This window comes from Gopherus flavomarginatus, chromosome 4 (assembly GCF_025201925.1).
Source record: "Gopherus flavomarginatus isolate rGopFla2 chromosome 4, rGopFla2.mat.asm, whole genome shotgun sequence".
Classification (NCBI taxonomy): Eukaryota; Metazoa; Chordata; order Testudines; family Testudinidae; genus Gopherus; species Gopherus flavomarginatus.
The window spans coordinates 145222171-145248684 of NC_066620.1; the positions used below are offsets into that span (position 1 = coordinate 145222171).

General features: G+C 39.7%; 1 protein-coding gene across 1 annotated transcript in view; it reads right to left on the reverse strand.

Annotated features, from left to right (window-relative positions):
- The window catches only part of LOC127049047 (uncharacterized), a 185552-nt gene extending 175345 nt beyond the window's left edge, over positions 1-10207 (reverse strand). The window contains exon 1 of the mRNA XM_050949312.1: positions 8916-10207. Coding sequence (XP_050805269.1) covers positions 8918-10159 — 1242 coding nt within the window. The 5' untranslated portion in view covers positions 10160-10207 and the 3' untranslated portion in view covers positions 8916-8917. The remainder of the gene's footprint in view (positions 1-8915) is intronic.
- Positions 10208-26514: the final 16307 nt, after the last annotated feature.

Sequence of the window (26514 nt, forward strand, 5' to 3'; positions counted from 1 at the left end):
TCCACTTTCCTCACCCAGCAGTCCCTCCTCAGAGTCCTTAGGTCCTGCTTTTGTCCGCTCGCCTGAGCTTGTCCCCTGTGCCTCATCATGTCTGTGTTCCATCATCTGCTCAAATCCTCTTCTAAACTCAGCCAGAGTTTCCACTTGCATCTCCAGTCCCCTTACCTTTTCCTCCAGCAGCTCTATCAGACGGCACTTCATGCAGATGAAACTCCTTTCAGGTGCTCCCTCTAGGACCATGTACATGCCGCAGCTGCCGCACCCAGTCATCCTCAGTGTGTCTGCACCTGCTGCCTCTGCCTCCATCGTAGCGCTGCAACTCTGTGCCTGGCAATCCACAGCTCACACCGCACCGCAGGCCACCGACAAGCGCAGGGCTGCCTCTTCCCTGGTCTGCCTTCCCGGTTCCTCTGCCTTGGTCTCCCCTGCAACCTCCCCCTGGAAACTCCCACTGAAACTCCCCTGTTAGCCGCTCTGTTCGCCGCCTCCTGTGCCGCTGCCTGAGTGCCTGGCTCCTTATATAGGACCCCTAATCAGGTAAGCCCCGCCCCCAACTCAGGGCTCAGCCTCGCTCTCAGCACACAGCCCCTAGCAGCCTGCACACACACTCACTCACACACAAACACCACAAACTACAAAAACCTGCTCCTCCAACAGCACTCCCACTGAAACTCCCCTGTTAGCCGCTCTGTTCGCCGCCTCCTGTGCCGCTGCAGCTGACTGTGGTTTAAGTACTCTGGTTTAAGGATTAGCTATAGACCAATAACCTACCCCTGTTAAAAAAAGTGAAATTATAAGAACAGCACAAAATAGTCATTCTAGCAATCAGCATATGGGAGAGAGAGATGCCACAACCTTGTTCTTACCCTACATGATGTCTGATAGAGTGGAAAGGATTCAGCAGCAATCTTATGTTAATGTTGCATAATAGTTCCCTTTCTAAATTATTTTGTAATAATTGGGCCTACACCTTTACCCTAATTATAACTTCAACTTGAAAAGTGAATGTAAGTTCAAAAGATGTCACAATAAGAACAAATGCTGAGGGGTAAAGGTACAAAAGGAGACAGACAGACTGAAATAGTGAAAAAAAAATAAGGAGGGGGGGCTACTGATATAAAGGACTGTGTTAATATTATGCCTGGTAAACAAGAGAGGTATGAACCAAAATGTGTTAGAAACTAGGCCTACCTGGTGGACAAAATAATGAGGGGGTAGGCTATTCCACCCATCGCTCCTTTTGTGGGTTCTTACAGAAAGAGACTTTGGGGAGAAAAATTGGCTACAGAAGTGATCTTCATCATCATGGCTGCCACCCTGACCATCTCCTGGGACCCTGAGCTTTCCTGGTCCTATCCAGACCAAGCCTTATGCAGCCAGTAGAAATGGTGATATCATCTGGCTCCGGTTGAATCCAGAATGTCACTTGGGATTAAGTGGGATCAGACTTTAAAAACAGTAACCACAGCTCCAGTCCCTGTCAACAAACATCTCTTTTCCCCAAAAGTACAGTTGTTACCATCTTTGATACCATCTAAGAGACAGTGAAATAAGGGTTTGGTTTTTTTTCCCTTCCTTTCCAGCTGAAGGGAAAGTGAACAAGGGATGTGTCAGAATGACAGCCTTATTTCATACATTACTTTTCAAAAGCTTTAACTGTTTTTCCTTCTTTTCTTTATCTTATTTTAATCAAAGGTTAAAAGGATTAAAGGATTTTTAATGGTGTTTGCCATGGTAGTAAGCAGCCTGAAGTCTCTATACCAAACCCTGTAACTTATTTAATGCTGTTTAATGTCAAACAGTGATTGGGTTATGGAACCAACTTTGGCCCATATATTCCATCTAAATAAACACAACACCCTCCTCACATTTCTTTGTCTCCAGCATCCTTTATCAGTCAGTCATAATCTTCCGAAACATTTGAGATTTGTGCTACCATTTCCTCAGGCTTGGTCTCTGCCTGAATGTGATTTTTTTTTTTCTTTTAGAAGTCTGAAAGCTAAGGAAAAAAACCTTACCCACCTTTAAAAAAAAGGAGGGGGGTGTATTAAACTCAACTCCAGTGTTATCTCCCTGTACCCAGTTAACACGGGTGAAAATCTTGAAGAAGGCCTTTGATTGCAACCACTCAGGGGGATTAAGCAGAACTCTCCTCAGAACAGAGCAGATTCTGTGAATACATGATATTGGGGGCTCTTAGACCCATCAGCCACGGAGGATAATTTTGGTCTGGCTAGTTTATTACCAGAGATTTGTGGAGTGTTTAAAATATATAGAAATATATTTTATAAAATACTTCTGATGGACAGCAGTCTAAATACATATTTATTGGAGGACCAGAATCTGTGCAAGACATTTTGTGAAATACTTCAGCATTTCTCAAACACAACATTCTAAAAGGGCCTAGGGTCAATACAAATGCAATATATGGAGTCCAGGAAGAAATCTGACAGAAAATTTGTTCAAAGAGCACAATAAGGTGACATGTAAAAACAGTAATGGGTCATTAGGCTGTCTTATTAGAGAAATTAAAGCATTGCACAAATGTATGACTCATAGTGTCTGGCTTTTCTGCTCTGCACTGAGAAAACTGAAGCCTGTGTTTTTGATTCAAGTAGTGATTTTGTATATTTTCCTACTTTAACTATAAATATTTAACACTCTGGTATACAGAGCAACTCACTTGAGAATTTCAAAAAGTAGAGACCACAAGCACTCCACAAATAATGTGTGCTTAGGTAGGCACTAATATTTGCATGCAAAGTGAGTAATTGCCAATGCAAATAGACAGTTGCAGATTTGCAGCTGCAAATGAAACTGTTTGCTGTCTTTTTGGGGCTGGGGAGGAGTGCATGTACAAATAACCTCCACTTGTGGAAAGTGTCACTTGTAAATAAAATAAGTGAAGTTGTGTATTATTTTTCTGTTATCTATATATAATGCAGCCACTTAGATTAGAAATAGACCGGAGCCACTGAATTTGGAACTGAAGCCAGTTTTACTCTAGAAAGTGTTTGCTAGGAGAGTGTTACTGATAGAGCTATGCCAGTGAAGCCTCCTAATGTAGATATAATTTATGCCAGAGCCAAAAAAGAGCTATTTTTTGCTTTTATAGCTGATATCAGTTCCCCGAGCGAAATAGACTATATCAGCAATAGTACTATTGTGCCAGTATAACTGCTTCTACATTAGGGCTTTTGCTGATTAAAAAATCACCTTCCCATTACTGTACTGGCAAAAATTTTTAGCGTAGGCCTGCCCCAAATCTGAACCTTGAGCTCCTCTGCACTTCCCAGCCTAAACTTTCATGGCATTAATATCCAGAGTTTTTGTTTGTCAGAGAAATGAATCTCATGCAAATCTATATCTCAGTCCAGCTTCTGAATCCCTTTAAATATGCTTAGCTGGGGGGGGTGGAGTTAGATTGGGCACCTTTCTCATACTAATACATTCAAATGGATGTATATATTTTATTCATGTTTAACTGTTAATAGCTATAATTTACCAGTATATGGGAAAGGAAACATTAATTAATACTTTGGGCCAGACCTCCCATTGGTGTAAATTGATTTAGCTCCATATAGGTCCCACTGGCTAATCATTTATATGTTTTGCAAAACATGTCTTATGTTATGTTGGTATCTATGTAGCTAGATACTTAGGCTATGTTTATATTACAGAGCTTACAGTGGCACAGTTGCGCTGCTGTAAGGTCTCCCAGGTAGCTGTTCTATGCTGGAAGGAGACATCTCTCCCTTCGGCATAATTAAGCCACCCCTAATAAGCGGCAGTAGCCATGTTGGCAGGAGAGCATCGCTTACTGACATAGCATTGTCCACAAAGGCACTTGTGTTGGTGAAACGTATGTCAGTCAGGGGGGTGGTGTTTCCAGACACTGACCGAAAAAAGTTTTACCAGCTAATGTGCTGGTGTAGACAAAGCTTTAGACAACCTTCATTATCCTTAGAGGACCCTGTGAAGTAGGGAAGTATTATCCCCATTTTATAGATTGAGAACTGAAGTCCAGAGTAGACTAACTAGCCCTAAATCATACAGTATGTCTGTGGCTATGCTGCGAATTGAACCCAGGTTCCTGAGTCCCAGTTCAGGGTCGTACATCATCCTTCCTTCCTTCCTCCATTATAAATTAGATGTCCATTACAGAAAACAAGACTGCTTCTGAAGATTTAGTCTGGCAATGAGGGAGGAAAATTTGATAAGATATGTTGCCCCTGCAGAAGCTCCCAAAAGCAGCATGCTCGACACAGGCACAATGTTCCTGAAAGAGCTAGGGAAATGGTGAACAAATAGTCCCAAATGAATGCTTAAAAGGGTGCAGAGTGTTGGTGAGAAAGCAGCATTACATATGACCTAATTACAAAGTTGGGGAGGTGTATCTCCCAGCTGAATATGGGAATCACTAGGGTGGCATAAAGCAAATGTAGTTGGCTCTACAGCAGTCCTTTGTTCAGGTCACAGCATAGGATTATGATGGGGAGGAGTGTCCAAAGTCCAGTGCAGTCCTGTATTCCCCATCTATCTCAACAGCCCCTTGGGAATGTTGCTGGAGGCTGTAAACTAGACCAGCTCTGAGATTGTTTTAAATTTACTCCAGAGATGGAACCTGACCTTGGACCCTGAGCTGAGCACAGTTTGGCATTGAATGTTTGTGCATATATGTAGAAAAGCCAGACCAGAGGTCAATCTAGTCCAGTAGCCTGTTTCTGCAGATAGCCAGTACCAGATGCTTCTCAGCAAGGTACAAAGAAACCCCCAAAGTCCTACACTAAGCTGTAATAGGATAGCCTGCCACAGAGAAACTTTCTTCCTAGTCCTCACTAGATAGGGTTTGGCTTATACCTGAAGCATGAGTTTATAGCTTGTTTTGAAAAATACTATTATAACTCTGGATATTCATGTTACCCCTATATATGTTTAATGCTGTTTTAATCCTGCTAAGGTCTTGGCTTTCATGTTGCCTTGTGCAAATGAGTTCCCAGGTTAAATGTTTGTCATGTGAAAAGTGTTTTGATTTTGCCATTTTTCATAGTCATAGTCATTACATGCCCCCAGAAGTTCCCATACCATTGATTATACCATTCAATAGTACATAGTTTCACCATGTTCCCTTTTATTCATCTCCTCTCTAAGATAAAATCCTGTTAGACACACACACACACACGTACACACACACACATGCACAGAGTGTTTTGGCTTTTCTTCTTTCTTGCATTAATTTCATTAAATGGGGTCCATTCTACAAGTCTTCTACATTGAAAGTGCTCTGTTCAGTTCCATAGCCTCTAAAGACCACACATTAACATGTCTTCTTTTATGACATCCTACTATTTCTTTTGGAGTTGGCCTCTACCTTTCCTTCAACTTTGATCTGTTGGACTCTTACCCACATAGTTGTCAAGACAGTGCTTTATGTGACAAACCAATCTGTGCCTGCACTCCCTCATTTTTTCTTTTATGGTTGCTATTTTGAGCATGTTTCTAACATACACATTTCTCATATGGTCTTCCTTGCTTACACCACTCATCCATCACAACATTCACATTTCCACGGAACAGATCATTTGCTCATGTTTCTTCTTTGTTGCCCAACACTCAGCACCATGCATTAAAACAGGACAGACCACCATTTTATAGGTTTTTACCCTTTTAATCTTACTAGTATCTTCCTGTCACATAATGCAGCACTTGTCTCTCTCCATTTGAAGCAGGCATTTATTATCCTACCTCTAATTTCATCCCCTATTTCCCCAGATTCTGGAACCTAGGTACTTGAAACTTTGCATTTTCAGTATTGTCTGCCTACCTAGTTTCTGTGTTCATATTACTGAAATTGTATACCACATACTCAGTTTTTCCTCTGCTTATTTTGCACCCATGTCTCTCCAACACATCCCTCTATTTATATTCTCTTCTAGAATACCTTTCTCCTCACTACATAGAGTAATATCACCTGCAAGTAGCATGCACCAAGATGCCTCCTTCTATCTGTTACTTGTGAGTGTATCCAGGATTAGGATAAACAATGGCTCATTGCTGATCCCTGATGCACTCCCACCTTTACTGATGGTTCATCTGTTTCAACACTAGAAGTTCCGACTACTGACGTTTCAACTACATATGGGCTTGAACAAGCCGCACACAAAGTTTGGGCACCATTTTCTTGCTTATATTTCACCAGATGATTTCTCTTGGAACTCAGTCATAGGCCTTTTCCAGAACAATTAACAAAGATTAAATAATTGAATATTTTCCTTTTTTTCTCTAATTTTTTTCACTATTTTTTTTCACTATTTGCGTCAGTGCAAAAATAACATTTATTATCAGCCTTCCTAGAATGAGGCCATATTGATTTGTGTTAATATCTACTTCACTTCTTATCCATGACTCTCTCCCAAAGTTTCCTTGTATGACTCATCAGCATTATATCTCTATAATTTGTGCAATTGCCCAGTATCACATTTACCTTGTATATTACACCATAATACTTTTACTCCATGCATTTGGTATCTTTTCCCATCTCACAACTGAACTGACCAGGGATGTCAGCAGATAAATGCCTTCTGTTGCAAGCTTTTTCCATGCCTCAATAAGGATCCATCTGGACCTAAGAATTATTATTTTTCATTTCTTTTACAGCATTTACCACTTCATCTAGTGTTGATAGGCTCTACTAACCAAAGTTCATCATTTTGAAATTACATTGCTCTTTTGGGTTTTCTCCATTTAAAAGCTGTTCAAAATACCTTTTCTATCAGTTCAAATTGTCTACTCCTTCCTCATGTGGTGTTGACCTTATCTTCTCCATAACCTGCTCTCTGAAGTCCTTCTCAGCCTTACCCTCTAGTTTTTGCCACCTTATCTTTGGTATTACCCTCTCTGATTTTCTCTGTACCTTTATTAAAAGAAACATATCTAAGATGATTGGTCTATGCCAGGGATAGGCAACCTATGGCACGTGTGCTGAAGGCAGCATGCAAACTGATTTTCAGTGGCACTCACACTGCGCAGGTCCTGGCCACCGGTCTGGGGGGCTCTGCATTTTAATTTAATTTTAAATGAAGCTTCTTAAACATTTTAAAAACCTTATTTACTTTACATACAACAATAGTTTAGTTATATATTATAGACTTAGAGAAAGAGACCTTCTAAAAATGTTAAAATGTATTACTGGCACGCAAAACCTTAAATTAGAGTAAATAAATGAAGACTCGGCATACCACTTCTGAAAGGTTGCTTATTAGTAAGATTCTTTCCCTCAATCAGCTTGCAGTCTTTTATATCTTATTTTCTGCCAGAAAAAAGGAAGTAGTCAATCTGGTTTCTAGCCCTTCCACTCTTGTATGTAATAAGATGTACATTTCTTTTTGTAAATAATGTATTGGACACTAGTAGGTAACGAACTTGTGCCAGTTCCAATATGCTTTCTCCTTCCTCATTTAAAGTTCCATAGCCTTGGTCACCATGTGCTCTACTATAAGTTTATGGACTTAAGCACCAATAAGTATGTTGTCAGATGTGTGTCAGATGCTACCGGTGTGGTGCTCTGCTCTCTCCTTGTTGGTATCACTCGGCTGCGTGCATGTGTTCCCTCTTGTGCTGCCCCAGCTCTGCAGATAGCTGACACAGCAGACTCGAAGAGAACCCCCAAATGACCACAGAGTCTAGTAAGGTACGAAGGCACGTCGGCCAGGTTTATTGCCGTATTGGACGCAACGATAGTTCCCCTAGATTGTTACTCTAGTAAAAGGCATACTACTAATATGTGCCCACGGTCAATGGACTCGGCTCAGTCAGTGGCGGGACTTTCCACTGCCCCCCCGGCCGGACAAAGACATCGCCCCAAGGATGCATTCTTATACACAGGTACAAACAAGTTACACATCACTCCTGACGTATTGAGGTACAACCCTTCTACGTAGCAAGGTACAACCCCTCTACGTAGTAAGGTGCCGCCTCTCACCTTGTACATGTTGGTTTGAACAAAACAACTCTATCCATCATATTACCCTTCTGCCCCTGTCATGGGATGGGTCAGTCTGTTCCTTGTTATCTGTGTGGAATGTGCAAGTATGTGGATGTTCTGATCTCTAGTGTTCAGTACCTTTTAGGTATGTATCTTCCTGCAGCATCAGCCCTTTCCTTGCCAGCTTCTGCGAGCAGGGCCTGCCTCTGGCTCACAGCTTCACTTTGCTTTATGTTAGCAAAGTCTTGGCTATTATTTTAGTTCAGGCTTAGGCCTCATACCAGGCCTCTGATACCAAGGTTTACATCTTCTGGCCTCCTCTTACTACAAAGTATTTCCTTATTTCCCTGGAATTTGCTGAAGAGTAGTGTCTAACATTTTCCAGAAACATTTCTTCTCATCTTCACCACAGCCAGACTAGGGTGCATATGTACTAACTGTTTAGCAAGACACATTCACAAGCCAACTTGACCATTATTAACCTGATGCAGATTCTAATTACTGTCACCACTCTTTCCTATATTATCAAGAGCTATGGCTACTCTGTTTCTTGAGGCCCAACAATAAAGTTTTTGGCATTCTTCCCCAATCTCTTTGGCCTTCTTTCCTTTCCATTTTGTTTCCTGGATACATGCTATCTGTACCTTCCCCCTCTTCAGTGTCTGTCAGCTCCATGCTATGGCCAGTTAATGTGCTGACACTCAACTTACCAGTCTGATCTTAGTTTTTTGAGTATCAGAGGGTAGCCGTGTTAGTCTGGATCTGTAAAAGCAGCAAAGAATCCTGTGGCACCTTATAGACTAACAGACGTTTTGGAGCATGAGCTTTCGTGGGTGAATACCCACTTCCTCAGATGCATGTAATGGAAATATCCAGGGGCAGGTATATATATGTGTGCTAGCAAGCAAGCTAGAGATAACGAGGTCAGTACAATCAGGGAGGATGAGGCCCTGTTCTAGCAGTTGAGGTGTGAAAACCAAGAGAGGAGAAACTGGTTCTGTAATTGGCAAGCCATTCACAGTCTTTGTTCAATCCTGAGCTGATGGTGTCAAATTTGCAGATGAACTGAAGCTCAGCAGTTTCTCTTTGAAGTCTGGTCCTGAAGTTTTTTTGCTGCAGGATGGCCACCTTAAGGTCTGCTATAGTGTGGCCAGGGAGGTTGAAGTGCTCTCCTACAGGTTTTTGTATATTGCCATTCCTAATGTCTGATTTGTGTCCATTTATCCTTTTCCGTAGAGACTGTCCAGTTTGGCCGATGTACATAGCAGAGGGGCATTGCTGGCATATGATGGCGTATATTACATTGGTGGATGTGCAGGTGAATGAACCAGTGATGGTGTGGCTGATCTGGTTAGGTCCTGTGATGGTGTCGCTGGTGTAGATATGTGGGCAGAGTTGGCATCGAGGTTTGTTGCATGGATTGGTTCCTGAGCTAGAGTTATTATGGTGTGGTGTGCAGTCACTGGTGAGAATATGTTTCAGGTTGGCAGGTTGTCTGTGGGCAAGGATTGGCCTGCCACCCAAGGCCTGTGAAAGTGTGGGATCATTGTCCAGGATGGGTTGTAGATCCTTGATGATGCGTTGGAGGGGTTTTAGCTGGGGGCTGTATGTGATGGCCAGTGGAGTCCTGTTGGTTTCTCTCTTGGGTTTGTCTTGCAGTAGGAGGCTTCTGGGTACACGTCTGGCTCTGTTGATCTGTTTCCTTATTTCCTCTTGCGGGTATTGTAGTTTTGAGAATGCTTGGTGGAGATTTTGTAGGTGTTGGTCTCTGTCTGAGGGGTCAGAGCAGATGCGGTTGTACCTCAGTGCTTGGCTGTAGACAATGGATCGTGTGATGTGCCCGGGATGGAAGCTGGAGGCATGAAGGTAGGCATAGCGGTCGGTGGGTTTTCGATATAGGGTGGTGTTAATGTGACCATCACTTATTTGCACCGTGGTGTCAAGAAAGTGGACCTCCCGTGTAGATTGGTCCAGGCTGAGGTTGATGGTGGGGTGGAAGCTGTTGAAATCATGGTGGAATTTTTCCAGAGTCTCCTTCCCATGGGTCCAGATGATGAAGATGTCATCAATGTAGCGTAGATAGAGAAGGGGTGTGAGTGGACGAGAGCTGAGGAAGCGTTGTTCCAGGTCGGCCATGAAGATATTGGCATATTGTGGGGCCATGCGGGTGCCCATAGCAGTGCCACTGATCTGGAGATATATATTGTCATCAAATTTGAAATAGTTGTGTGTAAGTATAAAGGCACAGAGTTCAGCAGCCAGTTGTGCTGTGGCATCATCAGGGATAGTGTTCCTGACAGCTTGTATTCCATCTGTGTGTGGGATGTTTGTGTAGAGAGCCTCTACATCCATGGTGGCTAGGATGGTGTTTTCTGGGAGGTCACCAATGCATTGTAGTTTCCTCAGGAAATCAGTGGTGTCGCGGAGATAGCTGGGAGTGCTGGTGGCATAGGGTCTGAGTAGAGAGTCCATATATCCAGACAGTCCTTCGGTGAGAGTGCCAATGCCCGAGATGATGGGGCGTCCAGGATTTCCGGGTTTGTGGATCTTGGGTAGTAGATAGAATAACCCTGGTCGGGGCTCTAGGGGTATGTTGATTTCTTCTGGTGTTAGTGTAGGGAGTGTCCTGAGTAGATGCTGTAGTTTCTTAGTGTATTCCTCAGTGGGATCTGAGGGAAGTGGCCTGTAGAATTTGGTATTGGAGAGTTGTCTGGCTGCCTCCTTTTGATAGTCAGACCTGTTCATGATGACAACGGCACCTCCTTTATCAGCCTCTTTGATGATAATGTCAGGGTGGTTTCTGAGGCTGTGGATGGCATTGCGTTCTGCACGACTTAGGTTGTGAGGCAAGCGATGTTGTTGTTCCACGATTTCTGCCTGTGCACGCCGGCGGAAGCATTCAATGTATAGGTCCAGGCTGTCATTTCGACCCTCAGGAGGAGTCCATGTGGAGTTCTTTTTCTTGTGCTGTTGGTGGGAGGGCACCCGTGTATCAGTGCACTGTTCAGTGTTATCCTGGAAGTATTCTTTGAGTCTGAGACGGCGAAAGTAGGCTTCCAGATCGCCACAGAACTGTATCATGTTGGTGGGGGTGGCAGGGCAGAAAGAGAGTCCCCGAGATAGGACAGACTTTTCTTCTGGGCTGAGTGTGTAGTTGGATAGATTGACAATATTGCTGGGTGGGTTAGGGGTACCACTGTTGTGGCCCCATGTGGCAGGTAGGAGTTTAGACAGCTTACAGTCCTTTTTCCTTTGAAGAGAGGTGAAGTGAGTAATGTAGATCTCCTGTCTTATTCTAGTGAAGTCCGTTTGTATAGAAGTTTGGTTATTAATGAGAGTCTCCAGGTTGGAGAGCTCTTTTTTGATGTTTTCCTGTTTGCTGTATAGGATGCTGATCAGGTGGTTCCTCAGTTTTTTTGATAGAGTATGGCATAATCTCTCACTGTGGTCTGTGTAGTATGTAGATAGCAGTGGATTTTTTACCTTTAGTCCATTTGGTATGATGTCCATCCGTTTGCATTTGGAAAGGAAGATGATATCTGTCTGTATTTGTGCAAGTTTCTTCATGAGGTTGATGGATTTCCATTCCATACGGCTAAATGCAGTGCCTTGCATGGTGTCAAGTATCAGAGGGTAGCCGTGTTAGTCTGGATCTGTAAAAGCAGCAAAGAATCCTGTGGCACCTTATAGACTAACAGACGTTTTGGAGCATGAGCTTTCGTGGGTGAATACCCACTTCCTCAGATGCATGTAATGGAAATATCCAGGGGCAGGTATATATATGTGTGCTAGCAAGCAAGCTAGAGATTAGTTTTTTGAGTTAGCTTCTTTACCTGCACAAGTTCAAAGTCGTACCAAAACCCTCATCTACTTTCCACAACAGTAGGGCAGGGAGATTGTGCACCATTTCTAGAATATCCACTCATTTTCATGATTCATTTAATGACTCAAGGTCAGTTTACGGCAAAGTTTTTATGTTTTGGCTGATCTAGCAAATCTTGTGGTTTTGCCATGTGACATATGCTTTACTACTGGTGATTTGTACTGTTCCCATCTCTACTGAATAGCTGAGCTCTCCTGTGAGAAGACTTTAAAATTCTACTGCAATAAGAGGAAGCACTGAAGTAGTAGAACATCCTAACAAACAAAGCTGCCTCAGATCTGCTCTACTATCAATGCCCCAAAAGGAACTGTGTAGTAGGGTTGGCTTACCCTGATCCTGCATTTGGATATTCACCCCTCAATTCCTCCTGTCTGTATCATAAAGTACATATAATCTACATGTCACAATTAAGGTTCCAAGTCCTCGGATCTGTCTATTGGAATACAGTATAACTTGTATTCCCTTCTTCATTATCATAGTGTTAGGATGTTCTACTACTATGATAATGAAGAAGGGAATACAAGTTATACTGTATTCCAATAGACAGATCCGAGGACTTGGAACCTTAATTGTGACATGTAGATTATATGTACTTTATGATACAGACAGGAGGAATTGAGGGGTGAATATCCAAATGCAGGATCAGGGTAAGCCAACCCTACTACACAGTTCCTTTTGGGGCATTGATAGTAGAGCAGATCTGAGGCAGCTTTGTTTTACACCAGTGACTGGCCCAGTGCAGAGCCATTTACATGATCAGAAGAGCAGAAATCTGACTTAAAGACACCTTCGGCTGCTCTATTCTGATCTATGCACAGCCCAGGTCAGCTGTAGTACAGGGACTGGCCAAAAACCTGCACACGCCATACTGAACATTTCTGCTCTTTCCCACTGTAAAAGTATAAATGGCACAAAACATTGGTACCATCTCTGCATTCAGGCACTGTTTAGCTGATACTTGATATCATTTGTCTTTTGAGGAAAATGTAGCTAAGAAAAGCCACTGAATACTCTGATTTCCTGTGCATTGCTTATTTCAAGTGTTAGCACCCATGGAAAGGTTAGGTTTCATCTCTTCTTTGGTCTGGGTCTCAAGCCATCTACACAAAGGACCCATGAATTCTTGTTTTCATCTAGCTGACTCTTTGGGGCTGTAATGCAAATTCAGAAATCAACCACAGCTTGCTATATGCACCAAAAGGAATCATATTATGGTAAGGATTCTTCACTGAATTTATCTGCATTTACATCTGTCAGTGTAGAAAGAGACAACAAATAATAAAATGGATGCAACCCTCTCTGTAAGTCAGCAACCACCTGCTACCTCTGGGCTATCAGAAGCATCCTCAGCATGATAGCACAAATCCATGCTGGCAGCCCAATCACAGCTTTTAAAAAAGCCTACCTCATCCCAGCTCTTTGACTCAATAAGGATAGTGACAATTACATGAAAATTTCATTTTTTCTGACATTAGTTGTGAATTATTGTATCACATTATTTTTACTCTGGCCCTTGTGTTATCTCTTAAATGACAGTACTGTTGATGGCTATAAACTGCAGTATATCCAGCTGTTCTTTTGAGAAATGGATATGCATTTTTAAAAACTGAATGAAGAGCTTGATATGTAATTCAGAGTTATAGAAGGGGGAAATGTATGTTACAGGGAACTGTAAAAGTCAAAGCACTCATTACAGGCATCATAATTACTGACAATGTTCTCACCATTCCCACATGCTGTTCATTGATTTCACTCTTGGTTTGTATAATCTGAGCCAAATTCTGTGCCAACCTGTATCTCGTGCAACTCCATTGAAATCAACCCTAAAAGAGTTTAGAACCTGCAAAGGAGAATGCTTTTGTACTAATGTTAATAAGATTATATGAAGGATCGGAGCAGAGGCTAATACTAGATGTCTATAGGGGTTCAAGAGAAGAGCAGAGAGAGATGAGGTACACATAACAGTCTGGAGAAATACACTGGTGCATGTTTAAAACCAGAAGTGAAATCTTAGTCTCACTGAAGTCAATAGGAGATTTGCTACTGATTTCCATGGAGTCAGAATTTCATCTTAGGAGGGCACATTTGCATGGCTGGATGAGGATAATATGCTTCTGCAATATTGTACTTCTATGACTACAACAATGTGCTGCTTCCTGTGTATGAGAAGGCAGACTTCATCCTGTACATACAGGGGCCTATAGAGTTGGTAGAGACAACAAGGAATAAGGAAAGAAAATTAAGGCATAAATGAGAATTTTCATAAACTGAGCCAAATTATGCACTGATTTTCCACCCATATAATCTCATCCATGCCTTCAGTAGGGCTGCATGTAACCATAAGGTCTAGTCTAAACTAGGGCTGTCAAGCTATTAAAAAAATTAACCACAATTAATCATGCAATTATAAAAATTAATCACAATTAATCATGCAATTAATCACACTGTTAACAACAGGATACTATTTATTTAAATTTTTTGAATGTTTTCTACATTTTCAAATATATTGATTTCAATTACAAAACAGAATACAAAGTGTACAGTGCTCATTTTATATTTATTTATATTACAAATATTTGCACTGTAAAAAACATATGAAATAGTATTTTTCAATTCACCTATTACAAGTACTGTAGTGCAATCTCTTTTTCACAAAAGTTAAACTTACAAATGTAGAAAATAACTGCATTCAGAAATAAAACAATGGAAAATTTTAGAGCCTATTAGTCCACTCAGTCCTACTTCTTGTTCATCCAATCACTCAAACAAGTTTGTTTACATTTGCAGGAGATAATGCTGCCTGCTTCTAGTATATGTCACCTGAAAGTGAGAACAGGCATTCGTGTGACACTGTTGTAGCCGGCGCCACACGATATTTATGTGCCAGATAAAACATTCATATGCTCCCTCATTCTTTGACCACCATTCCAGAGGACATGAGTCCATGCTGATGACGAGTTCTGCTCGATAACAATCCAAAGCAGTGCAGAGCGACGCATGTTCATTTTCATCATCTGAGTCAGATGCCACTAGCAGAAGGCTGATGTTCTTTTTTGGTGGTTCGACTTCTGCAGTTTCCACATCAGAGTGTTGCTCTTTTAAGACTTCTGAAAGCATGATCCATACTTTGACCCCTTAGATTTTGGAAGGCACTTCAGATTCTTAAACCTTGGGTTGAGCCCTGTAGCTATGTTTAGAATTTCACATTGTGTTTTCTTAAATCTGCAGTGAAAGTGTTCTTCAAATGGATAATATGTGCTAGGTCATCATCCGAGACTGCTATAGCATGAAATATATGGCAGAATGTGTGTAAAACAGAGCATGAGACATACAATTCTCCCCCAAGGAGTTCAGTCACAAATTTAATTAACACATTATTTTTTCAACAAGCATCATCAGCATGGAAGCATGTCCACTGAAATGGTGGCCGAAGCATGAAGGGGCATACGAATGTTTAGGGGCACACACATGTAAATACCTTGCAATGCCGGCTACAAAAGTGCCATGTGAATGCCTGTTCTCACTTTCAGGTGACATTGTAAATAAGAAGCAGGCAGCATTATCTTGTGTGAATGTAAACAAACTTGTTTGTTTTAGTGATTGGTTGAATAAGAAGTAGGACTGGGTGGATTTGTAGGCCCTAAAGTTTTACATTGTTTTGTTTTGGAGTGCAGTTCTGTAACAAAAATCTGTATTTGTTAGCTGAACATTCACAATAAAGAGATCCCTCTACGTACTTGTGTGAGGTGAATTGAAAGATATTATTTCTTTTGTTTATCATTTTACGGTGCAAATATTTGTAATAAAAATAACAAAGCGAACACTGTACACTTTGTATTCTGTGTTGTAATTCAAATCAATATTTCAAAGTGTAGAAAAACATCCAAAATATTTAATAAATGTTAATGGGTATTCTATTGTTTAACTGTGTGATTAAAACTGTGATTAATCACGATTAATATTTTTAATTGCAATTAATTTTTTTGAGTTAATCATGTGAATTAACTGCAATTAATTGACAGCCCTAGTCTGAACCTAAGCTTTCATGGTTAGAACAGTTCAAAACTATTTTAGTTAAATTTCTATAGCTTTGTATATGAGAACTCTTTACGGGTTTAAACCTGGTTTAACCTGGTGTTGGTTGCACCAGCTGTTCACATGGGAGTTTGTACTAGTTTAATTTAATTGGACTTTAAATCAGTTTAAGGTAAACGGATAGGGCTTGTCTACACAGAGAAGCTTCAAGTAATTCCATGGCCTTGTTTCTTCTCTCTGTCCCTTTTACAATCTCCCTTGATTGTGACAAGAGCCTTTTCCTTTGCAACATCTTCCTTTTAAAACAGAAATGCATTTTTCAGACTTTTCATCCATTTTTCAAATCTTAACTCTTCACATCTCACTCCCTATGACATCTTTCTGTGTTAAATCTGTAGTTGTATTATCTAACTCTGGGATCGCAGAGTTGTGTTTTGGGATACACAAATCATGTGACAAATGCTATACCATACATAGGTGTATTTGACTGTATAAATCCTCAACTCTATTTATGACAAGAATTAAGAACTGGGGGAATGACAGAGCCAATGAAAACTGGTTGGTAGTCTGGTAAATCTCTGCTTTGTATATACAAAATATATTAATTTAAATATTTAAGACATTGACATTAATCAATATTATAAATTCATTTATTTCTTTCTCTTCAGATTAAATGTATATAGAAAAAACTACAATACCTGCATGAGGAAATAAGGAAACAGATCAACAGAGCCAGACGTGTACCCAGAAGCCTCCTACTGCAAGACAAACCCAAGAAAGAAACCAACAGGACTCCACTGTCCATCACATACAGTCCCCAGCTAAAACCCCTCCAACGCATCATCAGGGACCTACAACCCATCCTGGACAATGATCCCACACTTTCACAGGCCTTGGGTGGCAGGCCAGTCCTCATCCACAGGCAACCTGTCAACCTGAAACATATTCTCACCAGTAACTGCACACCACCCCATAGTAACTCTAGTTCAGGAACCAATCCATGCAACAAACCTCGATGCCAACTCTTCCCACATATCTACACCAGCGACACCATCACAGGACCTAACCAGATCAGCCACACCATCACCGGTTCATTCACCTGCACGTCCACCAATGTAATATACGCCATCATATGCCAGCAATGCCCTTCTGCTATGTACATCGGCCAAACTGGACAGTCGCTACAGAAAAGGATAAACGGACACAAATCAGATATTAGGAATGGCAATATACAAAAACCTGTAGGCGAACACTTCAACTTCCCTGGCCACACTGTAGCAGACCTTAAGGTGGCCATCTTGCAGCAAAAAAACTTCAGGACCAGACTTCAAAGAGAAACTGCTGAGCTTCAGTTCATCTGCAAATTTGACACCATCAGCTCAGGATTAAACAAAGACTGTGAATGGCTTGCCAATTACAGAACCAGTTTCTCCTCCCTTGGTTTTCATACCTCAGCAGCTAGAACAGGGCCTCATCCTCCCTGATTGAACTACCTCATTATCTTTAGCTTGCCTGCATATATATATACCTGCCCCTGGAAATTTCCACTACATGCATCTGACGAAGTGGGTATTAACCCACGAAAGCTCATGCTCCAAAACGTCTGTTAGTCTATAAGGTGCCACAGGACTCTTTGCTGCTTTTACAGATCCAGACTAACACTGCTACCCCTTTGATACTCAACCCTATTGTACATTTACACATAGCTTTTATTACAACACATTAACAGAGGTCCACTAGTTTAGAAGACTTGTGAACAAACCTTTTGTGCTTAGGGACCAAATCCTGTGTTCCTTGTGCACGTAAAAACTCCCACTGATCTCATAAGTATAGCACAGTACAGTAACTGCACAGTGCAATAGCTACTGTACTAAAACACAATTAATAGCCGTCAGCTAAAAATCTTTGCAATTTTCCCTTGAGATAAATTTCACTTTTCTTTCTGCCTGTGTCATTCACAACTTGAAATTGCAGAGAGGGCAAAAGGAGTCAAAACAAAATTCAATTATCTCTGAAAACCGCAATACTTCCCTACCTCTGGATATTGTGGGTACTGTGTTAGCTGATCCAATAATTTATACATAAAGGTTAAATGCTATCAAACAATTAGAGTTTTGTTTTGGTTAGCAGGGTATCAGCAAATGGTGTGTTATCTTTAAACAGCATTTTCTTTAGGAAATCAAGAATTTTTTGAAAATAGACATGTAACAAGTGTTTACCAGCCCTCCTTTTAATGCTTCCTGTATGCCATTTAAATCTAGGATTACCCTAGTTTTAGTTATCCAATCCTTCATGATATACTGAATCTCTACCCTGTGTCACACTCCTCATCAACATGTCATATTGCATCATGTCACTTTTCGTAGCACAATAAGACAGATTCTGCTCTTAAGTGATGCATCATCATGTCCCTTGGCATGAGGAAATATGAAAATAAAAACATTTCTGTTTTGTTTACTGTAATCTACTGTCAAGAAAAGAAACATTTATTTTCTTTTGGAATATTTTATGGGATAGGAGAAGGGAAAGAGAGGTTTCTAACCCATCATTTAAAATATATTATGGTCCAGAATGATGTTCATTTCATTTATTTACTCATTGATTTAAAACAACAGGAAAAAAAGTGTTTATGCAATCTCTAGGCACCCTGACAATCGTTAAATTTATGACAAGAATTAATAACTGGGGGAATGACAGAGCCAATGAAAACTGGTTGGTAGTCTGGTAAATCTCTGCTTTGTATATACAAAATATATTAATTTAAATATTCAAGACATTGACATTAATCAATATTATAAATTCATGTATTTCTTTTTCTTCAGATTAAATTTGTATAGAAGGCACTTTAACACTCTAGGATACTGACTTTTAGCTGTAAATGCAATGTTTGGGCTTGGCAGAATTCAATTTTTAAAAAAAATATTTCTACAGATAATATCAGTTTAAGCATAAGATTTTTATCTATTTAAAATTTATTTTAATATCTATTTTTTATTTTTAATGATTTAAATATTCACACCTGCAGGAAATTATAGGGGGAATCAGACAATGGGGGGTGTCAGACAATAATTATTTAATGATAGTAGACATTGAGTTTTAAAAAGTTAAAGCTTTATGCCATTAAAACACAAATTGTGTTCACTACATGTCAAAATATCCAAAGTAAGTATCCTTAAATTTAACTCTCATAAGTTCTCAAGCAGAATTTCATCCAAGAAGAGCAAATTTGCATGGGAGGATGAGGATAATGTACTTCTGCAATAATGATAAGTTTGGGATTTTCAAAACTGAAGTCTTCTCTATCCATAGAACTGGTAAAGAAAAGTACAAGTGTCCCCATACTGCTCTGCAAACATACTCTAACCTGTACCTGAAGAGGCCAGTCTCCATGCACTAATCTCCTCTGAGATTCCCAGTAATGGTGCCTATCTGTGATGATAGGCTGGAGTAGGGGAAATGTTATCTGGCTACTAGGACTTGGACAGAGCCATCAAATAACCTGATTAGAGCTGGACAAATGTTTTCAATGACACTTATTGTTTACAACTGTGCTGATTCAGCTTGACCAAAACTTTCAGAATTTTGTGTGGAATTGCCAAAATGTTTTCGTTAAAAAAAAATAAAACCGAGTGCTTTGATTTTTCAATTCAAAAGGACTTTTCATTCAGACTTTAACTTCAATTTGATTGTTATACGGTCAAAAAACCTGAAAACTGAAACAAAACATTTAGTTTTGAGTCAAACTAGCCTTGTTCAAGCAGAAATGAAATTTTTGTACTCTTTGGTTAGTTGAAAAAGTCAAAAGAAAATTTTGTTTCTGGGTGACTTGAAACAATTTTTTTTCCTATTTGTTGTTGTTATTTTGCCAGTGAACCAAAATAATGAGTTATTCTCAGAACTCTAAACTTGATCTGGATTCAAGCTGGAAGCCTAAAGGTAAAAGGCTTGATACCCCAATCCCCTAACTGAGACTGGAAAAATAGCACACACAAAAATACAGTCTAAGAAAGGTAAGTCTTACTAAAGGAGCAGAAGAGAAATACCAATGTGCAAATTTCCCATCTCCTTTAGTAATCTTGGGGAAGACAAATTCGGTCTTTCTTTTACAAGTGAGGGAAAGCGTCAACATTCTTTTTATATATATGCACATCAGAAAGGTGCCAGAGTATCCTGCTGTTAGTAAGTGATCATGCTGTCAAATTTAAGTCATAGCTTTCAGTTCAATGGGAGATAAGGACTGGGTTATTTCTGAAATGCAGAAAAAATAGACAATTCTTTTTCAGGATAGAAGAGTACATTATTTTTGCCTGATATTGCCCAGGCTGTTCAAGTTATTTTCTAAATTGGGAGTTGATATGTGGTAGCTATTCTATTCTTTGCTAAGCTTCATATTGTTCCAAATAGACAGGAAACAGAAGATTTGAATGATGTCAGAAATTTTTATTTTTAATGGCCCATACTTGAAAAATGAGAAGAAGAAATTGAGAAGCTTAGCTGATGTGGGTAAGTACTTAATTAGGAACTCAATTTTATAAAACTAATATTGTTTTCTGTTCTTGTTCATTCTTTTTGTAACAGAAAAGAATGACATGCCGATTGTATATGATTATGGATAGTTATTTATGGAACTGGATTTTGCCACTATACTTAATTGTGTTTTTTATATGAGGTTAGTATTCTGTTGCAACTGTGGTGTTTAATTGAATCTATTTTTATTTTTTCCTTTTGGTTAGGCCTCAGATTGATAGCTGTTTTGTTCCCTTTTCTATGCCACCTCTTTATGCTATTTATAGGTCTAGTATCTGATGCCTAAATATGACTTATTTAAGGTCTTTGTGGGGAGAGGGGAAATGTCTTGATGGTCATTGTTGCATGCTACATTTCTTCTTTTCTTTGTTGGGGGAACAGTTCTTTTTTGCTTTTTTCTTGCTAATAAATCACTGTGAATGTGTTCATTCTCTAAGTAAAAGTATAACTAGTAACATAAATGAAGCATGAGATGTCACTCAAGTTATTCTACATTGGACTGACAATCTGATTCCGAAGACAATTTGATTGTGATTTAATACTATATTTCTTTACTTTGATTTATACAATCTACAAGAAAAGAGCATCCATTCTAAGCCTTGAACATCCTTAATAATCTCTAAGATCTGCATTTAAACAGACTCCAATCAAAATAAAAATTAAACATTAACCCTCTAAAAAGAGGTATGCTCTTGTATGTGCCTTCAGAAGTCTTTGGAGATTTGAAATACATATGTGTTTTTAAAAGAGAGACAAGATAGGTAAGTCTATATCTTTTATTGAACCAACTTCTGTTTGTGAAAGGGACAAACTTTCGAGCTTCCTCAGGTTAGAGGAAGCCTTAAAAAGTTCTTTACGTCAGAATCACTGTGCTGCCAATGAAGTTATTCTAAAAGTTTGGATATCTTAGGGTATGTCTATACTACCAGCTGGATCGGCGCGCAGCGATCGACCCAGCGGGGGTCGATTTACCCCCTATAGTCTAGATGCAATAAATGGATCCTCCAAGCACTCTCCTGTCGACTCCTCTACTCCACCGCCATGAGAGGCACAGGTGGAATTGACTCGGGAGTGGCAGCAGTTGACCGAGTAGGTCTAAGTATGTTGACTTCAGCTATGTTATTCACATAGCTGAAGCTGCGTAACTTAGATCGGCCCCCCTTCCAACCCCCAGGGTAGACCAGGCCTTAGCTGGTATCCTCCCTTCCTCTACAGTGTAAGTGTAAACTGGAGAAGTACATCAATTAGTGGCTTGTGGAGCACAAGCTGAGGCAGGCAACCCAGAGAAAGAGGTCAGACAAAGACTGCCAAAAGAATCTGAGGAGCATGGAAGTTCCACAGAGCCAGGGGCTTTTTTAAAGAAGGAAAGGGGAAAGATGTCATGCTTCTAGAAATCTCCTGAGGTTTTGAGAGAGGTTTCATAGAACACTAAAACAAAGTCAGTATCCCTACATTTTTTTGGTCAAAAACACTTCACTGTACCAGTATATTTATATTTGTCTATGATTACTATTATTTGCTTTGAATTCAAAATGCTTGATGCTATAGAGAATGCTGCTCCCAAGTTAGGAATATTCACTTTCATAGTTTGTATGTGAGGAAATATACATTAAAATTTAGATATAATTACTGAAGCAGAACTCTCCACTTTAGACATTTTGTCATGGTCTGAGATCTTCCATGTCCCTTTGTTTTCTGCTGATTCTTCCTGTTTTCCTCTATAGCAATTACCCATGAAGTTAGTGAGTATGTGGTCCTTCCCACTAGGAATGTTATCTGGTTTTCCACATGGGGGAAGTAGTTCCTTGAATGTGTATGAACTACCTTCCTAAAGTGCTCCCTTTGTATTATCTGTCACAATCTCTCACCTGGAAAAAAAACCTGAAACATTTTTGACATTCACCAGATTTTCAAAATATACCTCAGTGGTCACATGCAGAAGGAAAGACAGGTGTCTTCTCTGAAGATTACAAAGGGAATATGAGCCTTTTGCTGTGTATCTGTACAAACAGATTTATGTCTAAGAGTGATACAGGGAATTAGAAAGCCAGTATGCTATCAAACTGAAGGCCCATTTCACCAGAGCTCTGGCTGCTCCTTGGGCAGAAAGGAAGAGGCTTTGGTGGATGAATGTGCATGGCAGCTACTTGGTGATCTTTGTCTGAATCTTGCTGCAAGCAGTGATACCAAGTTTAGGTCGACTGTGATTAGGTTTTCACCCCATGTGGAGAGAGTGGATGAGATGCAGTTTTCAGGCTCCAATCATCTTCCCACTAAACTTGCCCACTGATCTCCTCTTTTGTAATCATATATCTGTGAACTGCTCCAACCACTATTTCCCTTTGGAAACTATGATACAGGACCCTACAGTCGTCTGTGGTGGCGCTAACCAAGTCACACAAAGGCATATTTTTCTTATCTGCATATTTGTTTTCTGGGATTTGGTCAAAGCAGTACAGACACTTACCCAGCAAGTGGTTTCTTCAATGGATAGGTTACAGTATAAAGAAATGATGTGAAGCATAGCCAATTCTTACAGCTTTGGAAGGACTCAACCTGAGAGAAGATAAAGGCTGGATATGAGAAAGTTCTCATGATGTGACTAACTTCATTGACTGTACTGGGGGAGGAAGGAAACCCACACAGTGTATGCTGGTTTGACCAAGTCATCCAAGACAAATTAACAGGTAAAATAAAAAAGGTTGTCTTTTGTTGTACAATATCTGTGACACTCACAACAAAATTCTCTAAAATTGTGCACATACGTTAGTAATCTCTGTTTCCCTAATAATGGGTAATAAAACATGTGTTCCAATGTTATTGGTGGTAATGATGACCAAGTACTATATATATTTAAACAAACAATACAAAATAATATGCCTTATGATGAGGGATATTTTGATCATTATCCTATAATCACCAGGAAATAAGTCAATAAACTATTTCACAGAATAGCCCTTTATAATATGTTGTGATGTGCCAACCAACAAATAGATTCTGATTTTTATTCATGGGATTCTGTCATCAATAAATGGTTGGTAAAGAATGTGTCTGAATCAATTGTGTTTTAGACACAGACACACAGAGAACAGAGAGGGAGAGTCACTAGTTATCCTTGTAAAATTGAACTTTCCATCAAACAGAAGTGATTTTCTCTTTAGGGCTCAAACTATCCCAGCATTTGGTGCAAATCTCCTCATGATCCATGCATGTAAAGGAAAATGTTTTTAGAGATTAGGAAACAGTAGACTTCTGTCAATCATCTTGCTTTGAAAACAAACAGCGCACAGGAAAAATTGGGTTAGGGTACCCTTTTCATTAACAATTCTGTTAATTAATGTTGGTAATTGAAACCTAATCAGAACAGGTGTAAAACAGAGCTTCTCTTGGGGCTATTAAGCAAGAAAGTGAAGTGTTCTAATAATGTCAGCTTTCCCAAAAAGAAATCCAATCTAGACTCTCATTGTTTGGTTTAGGTTTATTTTTAATTATGTGCTTTTTGAAAATAAAATATTTTCAAAATGGGATTGCTCACAAATTCACTTTATCTTAGAGCAGGAGTCGGCAACCTTTCAGAAGCGGTGTGCCGAGTTTTCATTTATTCACTCTAATTTAAGGTTTCACGTGCCAGTAATACATTTTAACGTTTTTAGAAGGTCTCTCTCTATAAGTCTATAATATATAACTAAACTATTGTTGTATGTAAAGTAAATAAGGTTTTTAAAATGTTTAAGATGCTTCATTTAAAATTAAATTAAAATGCAGAGCCCTCCGGACTGGTGGCCAGGACCCGGGCAACGTGAGTGCCACTGAAAAGAAGCTTGTGTGCCGCCTTTGGTACACGTGCCATAGGTTACCTACCCCTGTCTTAGAGTATGCTAGTCCTAATGATCTTCATGATATTTGATTGGTCACCTCTGTCACATAGAATTTTTTCTGGCACATGACTGGGTGACTCTCAAAGAATAACTACATGAACACTTGTGATGCAAATACATGTGATTGTGACATACATTTAGATTTGTGGGAACACTTTGCAAGGAAATCTGCAACTTCAGTAGTTTGGGGTTTGAACATGGAAATTAAATCTTTTATCTTTCAGCAAAACTCAGAGCAACATTTTTTGCTGGCTCTGCTTTGGTATGAAGTTTTGAATTTTTTTTTGTGGTTTCATAAAGATAATTTTCATAACTGGTTATGTGACAGGTCTTCTGCATTAAATGAAACCTTACAAGCATTAACCCTACCTCTTCAGACCGCTTTAGAAAACCTGCTGGTTTCATCTGGGGGGGTTAACTTTTGCCACATTTGGATTGAACATATAAAAAAAAAACTTAGAAGAGTCAGAAGCTAAAAAGTTCACATGAATTTAAATGTTTGCTGAAATTAAAACGGGATGTATTTTTTAAAAATTGTTGACCTTTAAGTGATATTTTATCCTGAAACTTTTGATTACTTTCCTGCTAGCTCCAGTTAGGATCCACATGAACCAAACCAGCATGTGTCACACAACAGTACCATTCATAATTCATACTACTATATCTCCTTCTGAATCTCAGATTTTTTTTCTCCCTAATCCACTTGGGGTTCTTTCTTTAAGGAACAAAAAATAATTTTGCTATAGGTTTTTTGTGGTGCTCCCTAAGCATTGTGAAACACCCACATGAGGGGGTGTTGCAGGGGCAGCAGGCAGTGGACAATGTCCAAACAGCATTGGAACCATTCTTCTGTAATGTTAGAAGAGGGAAGTAGTGTCCTTCAGCAGATCTTGGGTCACTCATGGATTCAAAGTCCAAACCACTTCTTGTGGGTGCCTATTATTGAAGTATATGGAAAAAAACCTTCTTCCTAACTCTCATGGGTTTCTACAGGAAGAAGTAATCTGGTCCAATGAGAACTGAAGCATCTACATTCTGTGTTAGTTTAGGATAATGGAGTGACAATGGAATACAGTCTCTAGGAAATCCATAGATAATGAATTGTAATAATGGATGGGCAACCCAATTAATGTCAGACAAAATAACAAGATAAAAAAAAGTCAAACTGAATTTAGTCCTTTTATACAGTTCAAAAATAAGTTATGTGTTTTACATTGCATTCACCTTTTTATCCACTGGTTTTTGACAGGCCAAGAACAGGAAGTACTGAGGATTTCATGAGGCAATTTGAACATGAGATATTTTCAGAATAACTTCTATGCCACATAAGTTTTGGATGATTCAAAATTTTGATGATCATCTGATCTGAGCCCATGAACCTTTGAAAATTCTTGCTAAACTAACATATCTAAGCCAAGATAAGAAATAATCAAAACTTCCCAGTCTTTCTTGTCAAGAATTAGTCTCAACCTAGTATTGTTCCATAATGAGAAGATGAAGTAATGAGTTCTTCTGTTGTGTCCCAGAAGTTCTTGGCACAATGGCCCTTTGCACTCCCCTGGTCCTGGGGATGCTCTGTGAAGAGCTATACCCTCCTCAGGATTCCTTGATATCTGCCAGATGCTGAGAGCCACAAAGGGTCATTGTGGCACTCAGGGATCACCAGGTCAAAGGGGTGTCCCAGCCATGCCATCATATATTCACTGGTAGCCACAAAGGGGTAGAAGAGTTAGGAACCACAAAGGTGTACATCTAGCTGGATGGATGATAGAAGGGTCTCCCTTTGCAGACGAGATCTTCTGTGCGCTAGATGCATGGATTAAGCAGCATTTTAGGCATTTGGAGCAGTACAAAGTGGCCAAAGCACGGAGCAGAACCAGAGCTGATGTCTTTGGTATTACATTGACAATGACTGTCAAAGGGTAAGTCTGATTTCAGAGCACCAGCCAGTCATTTAATGGTTAACGTTATAAGCTACCAAAACAGACTGCTTACCTTTTTGACTAATCTAAAGCAGACAGGCAACTTGTTCTAGCAGTCTAAGAAAAGGTAAGATCATTATTTTTGGGGAATTGAAAATATCCCTTTTTATTATCATACAAATATAATAAGAGAAAAATCCACATATAGGGAATATCGGTATTGTTTTTCATTTAACTCAATCAATCAGAATAAACATGGTTAGTCAAACTAGTTTTACAGCTCTG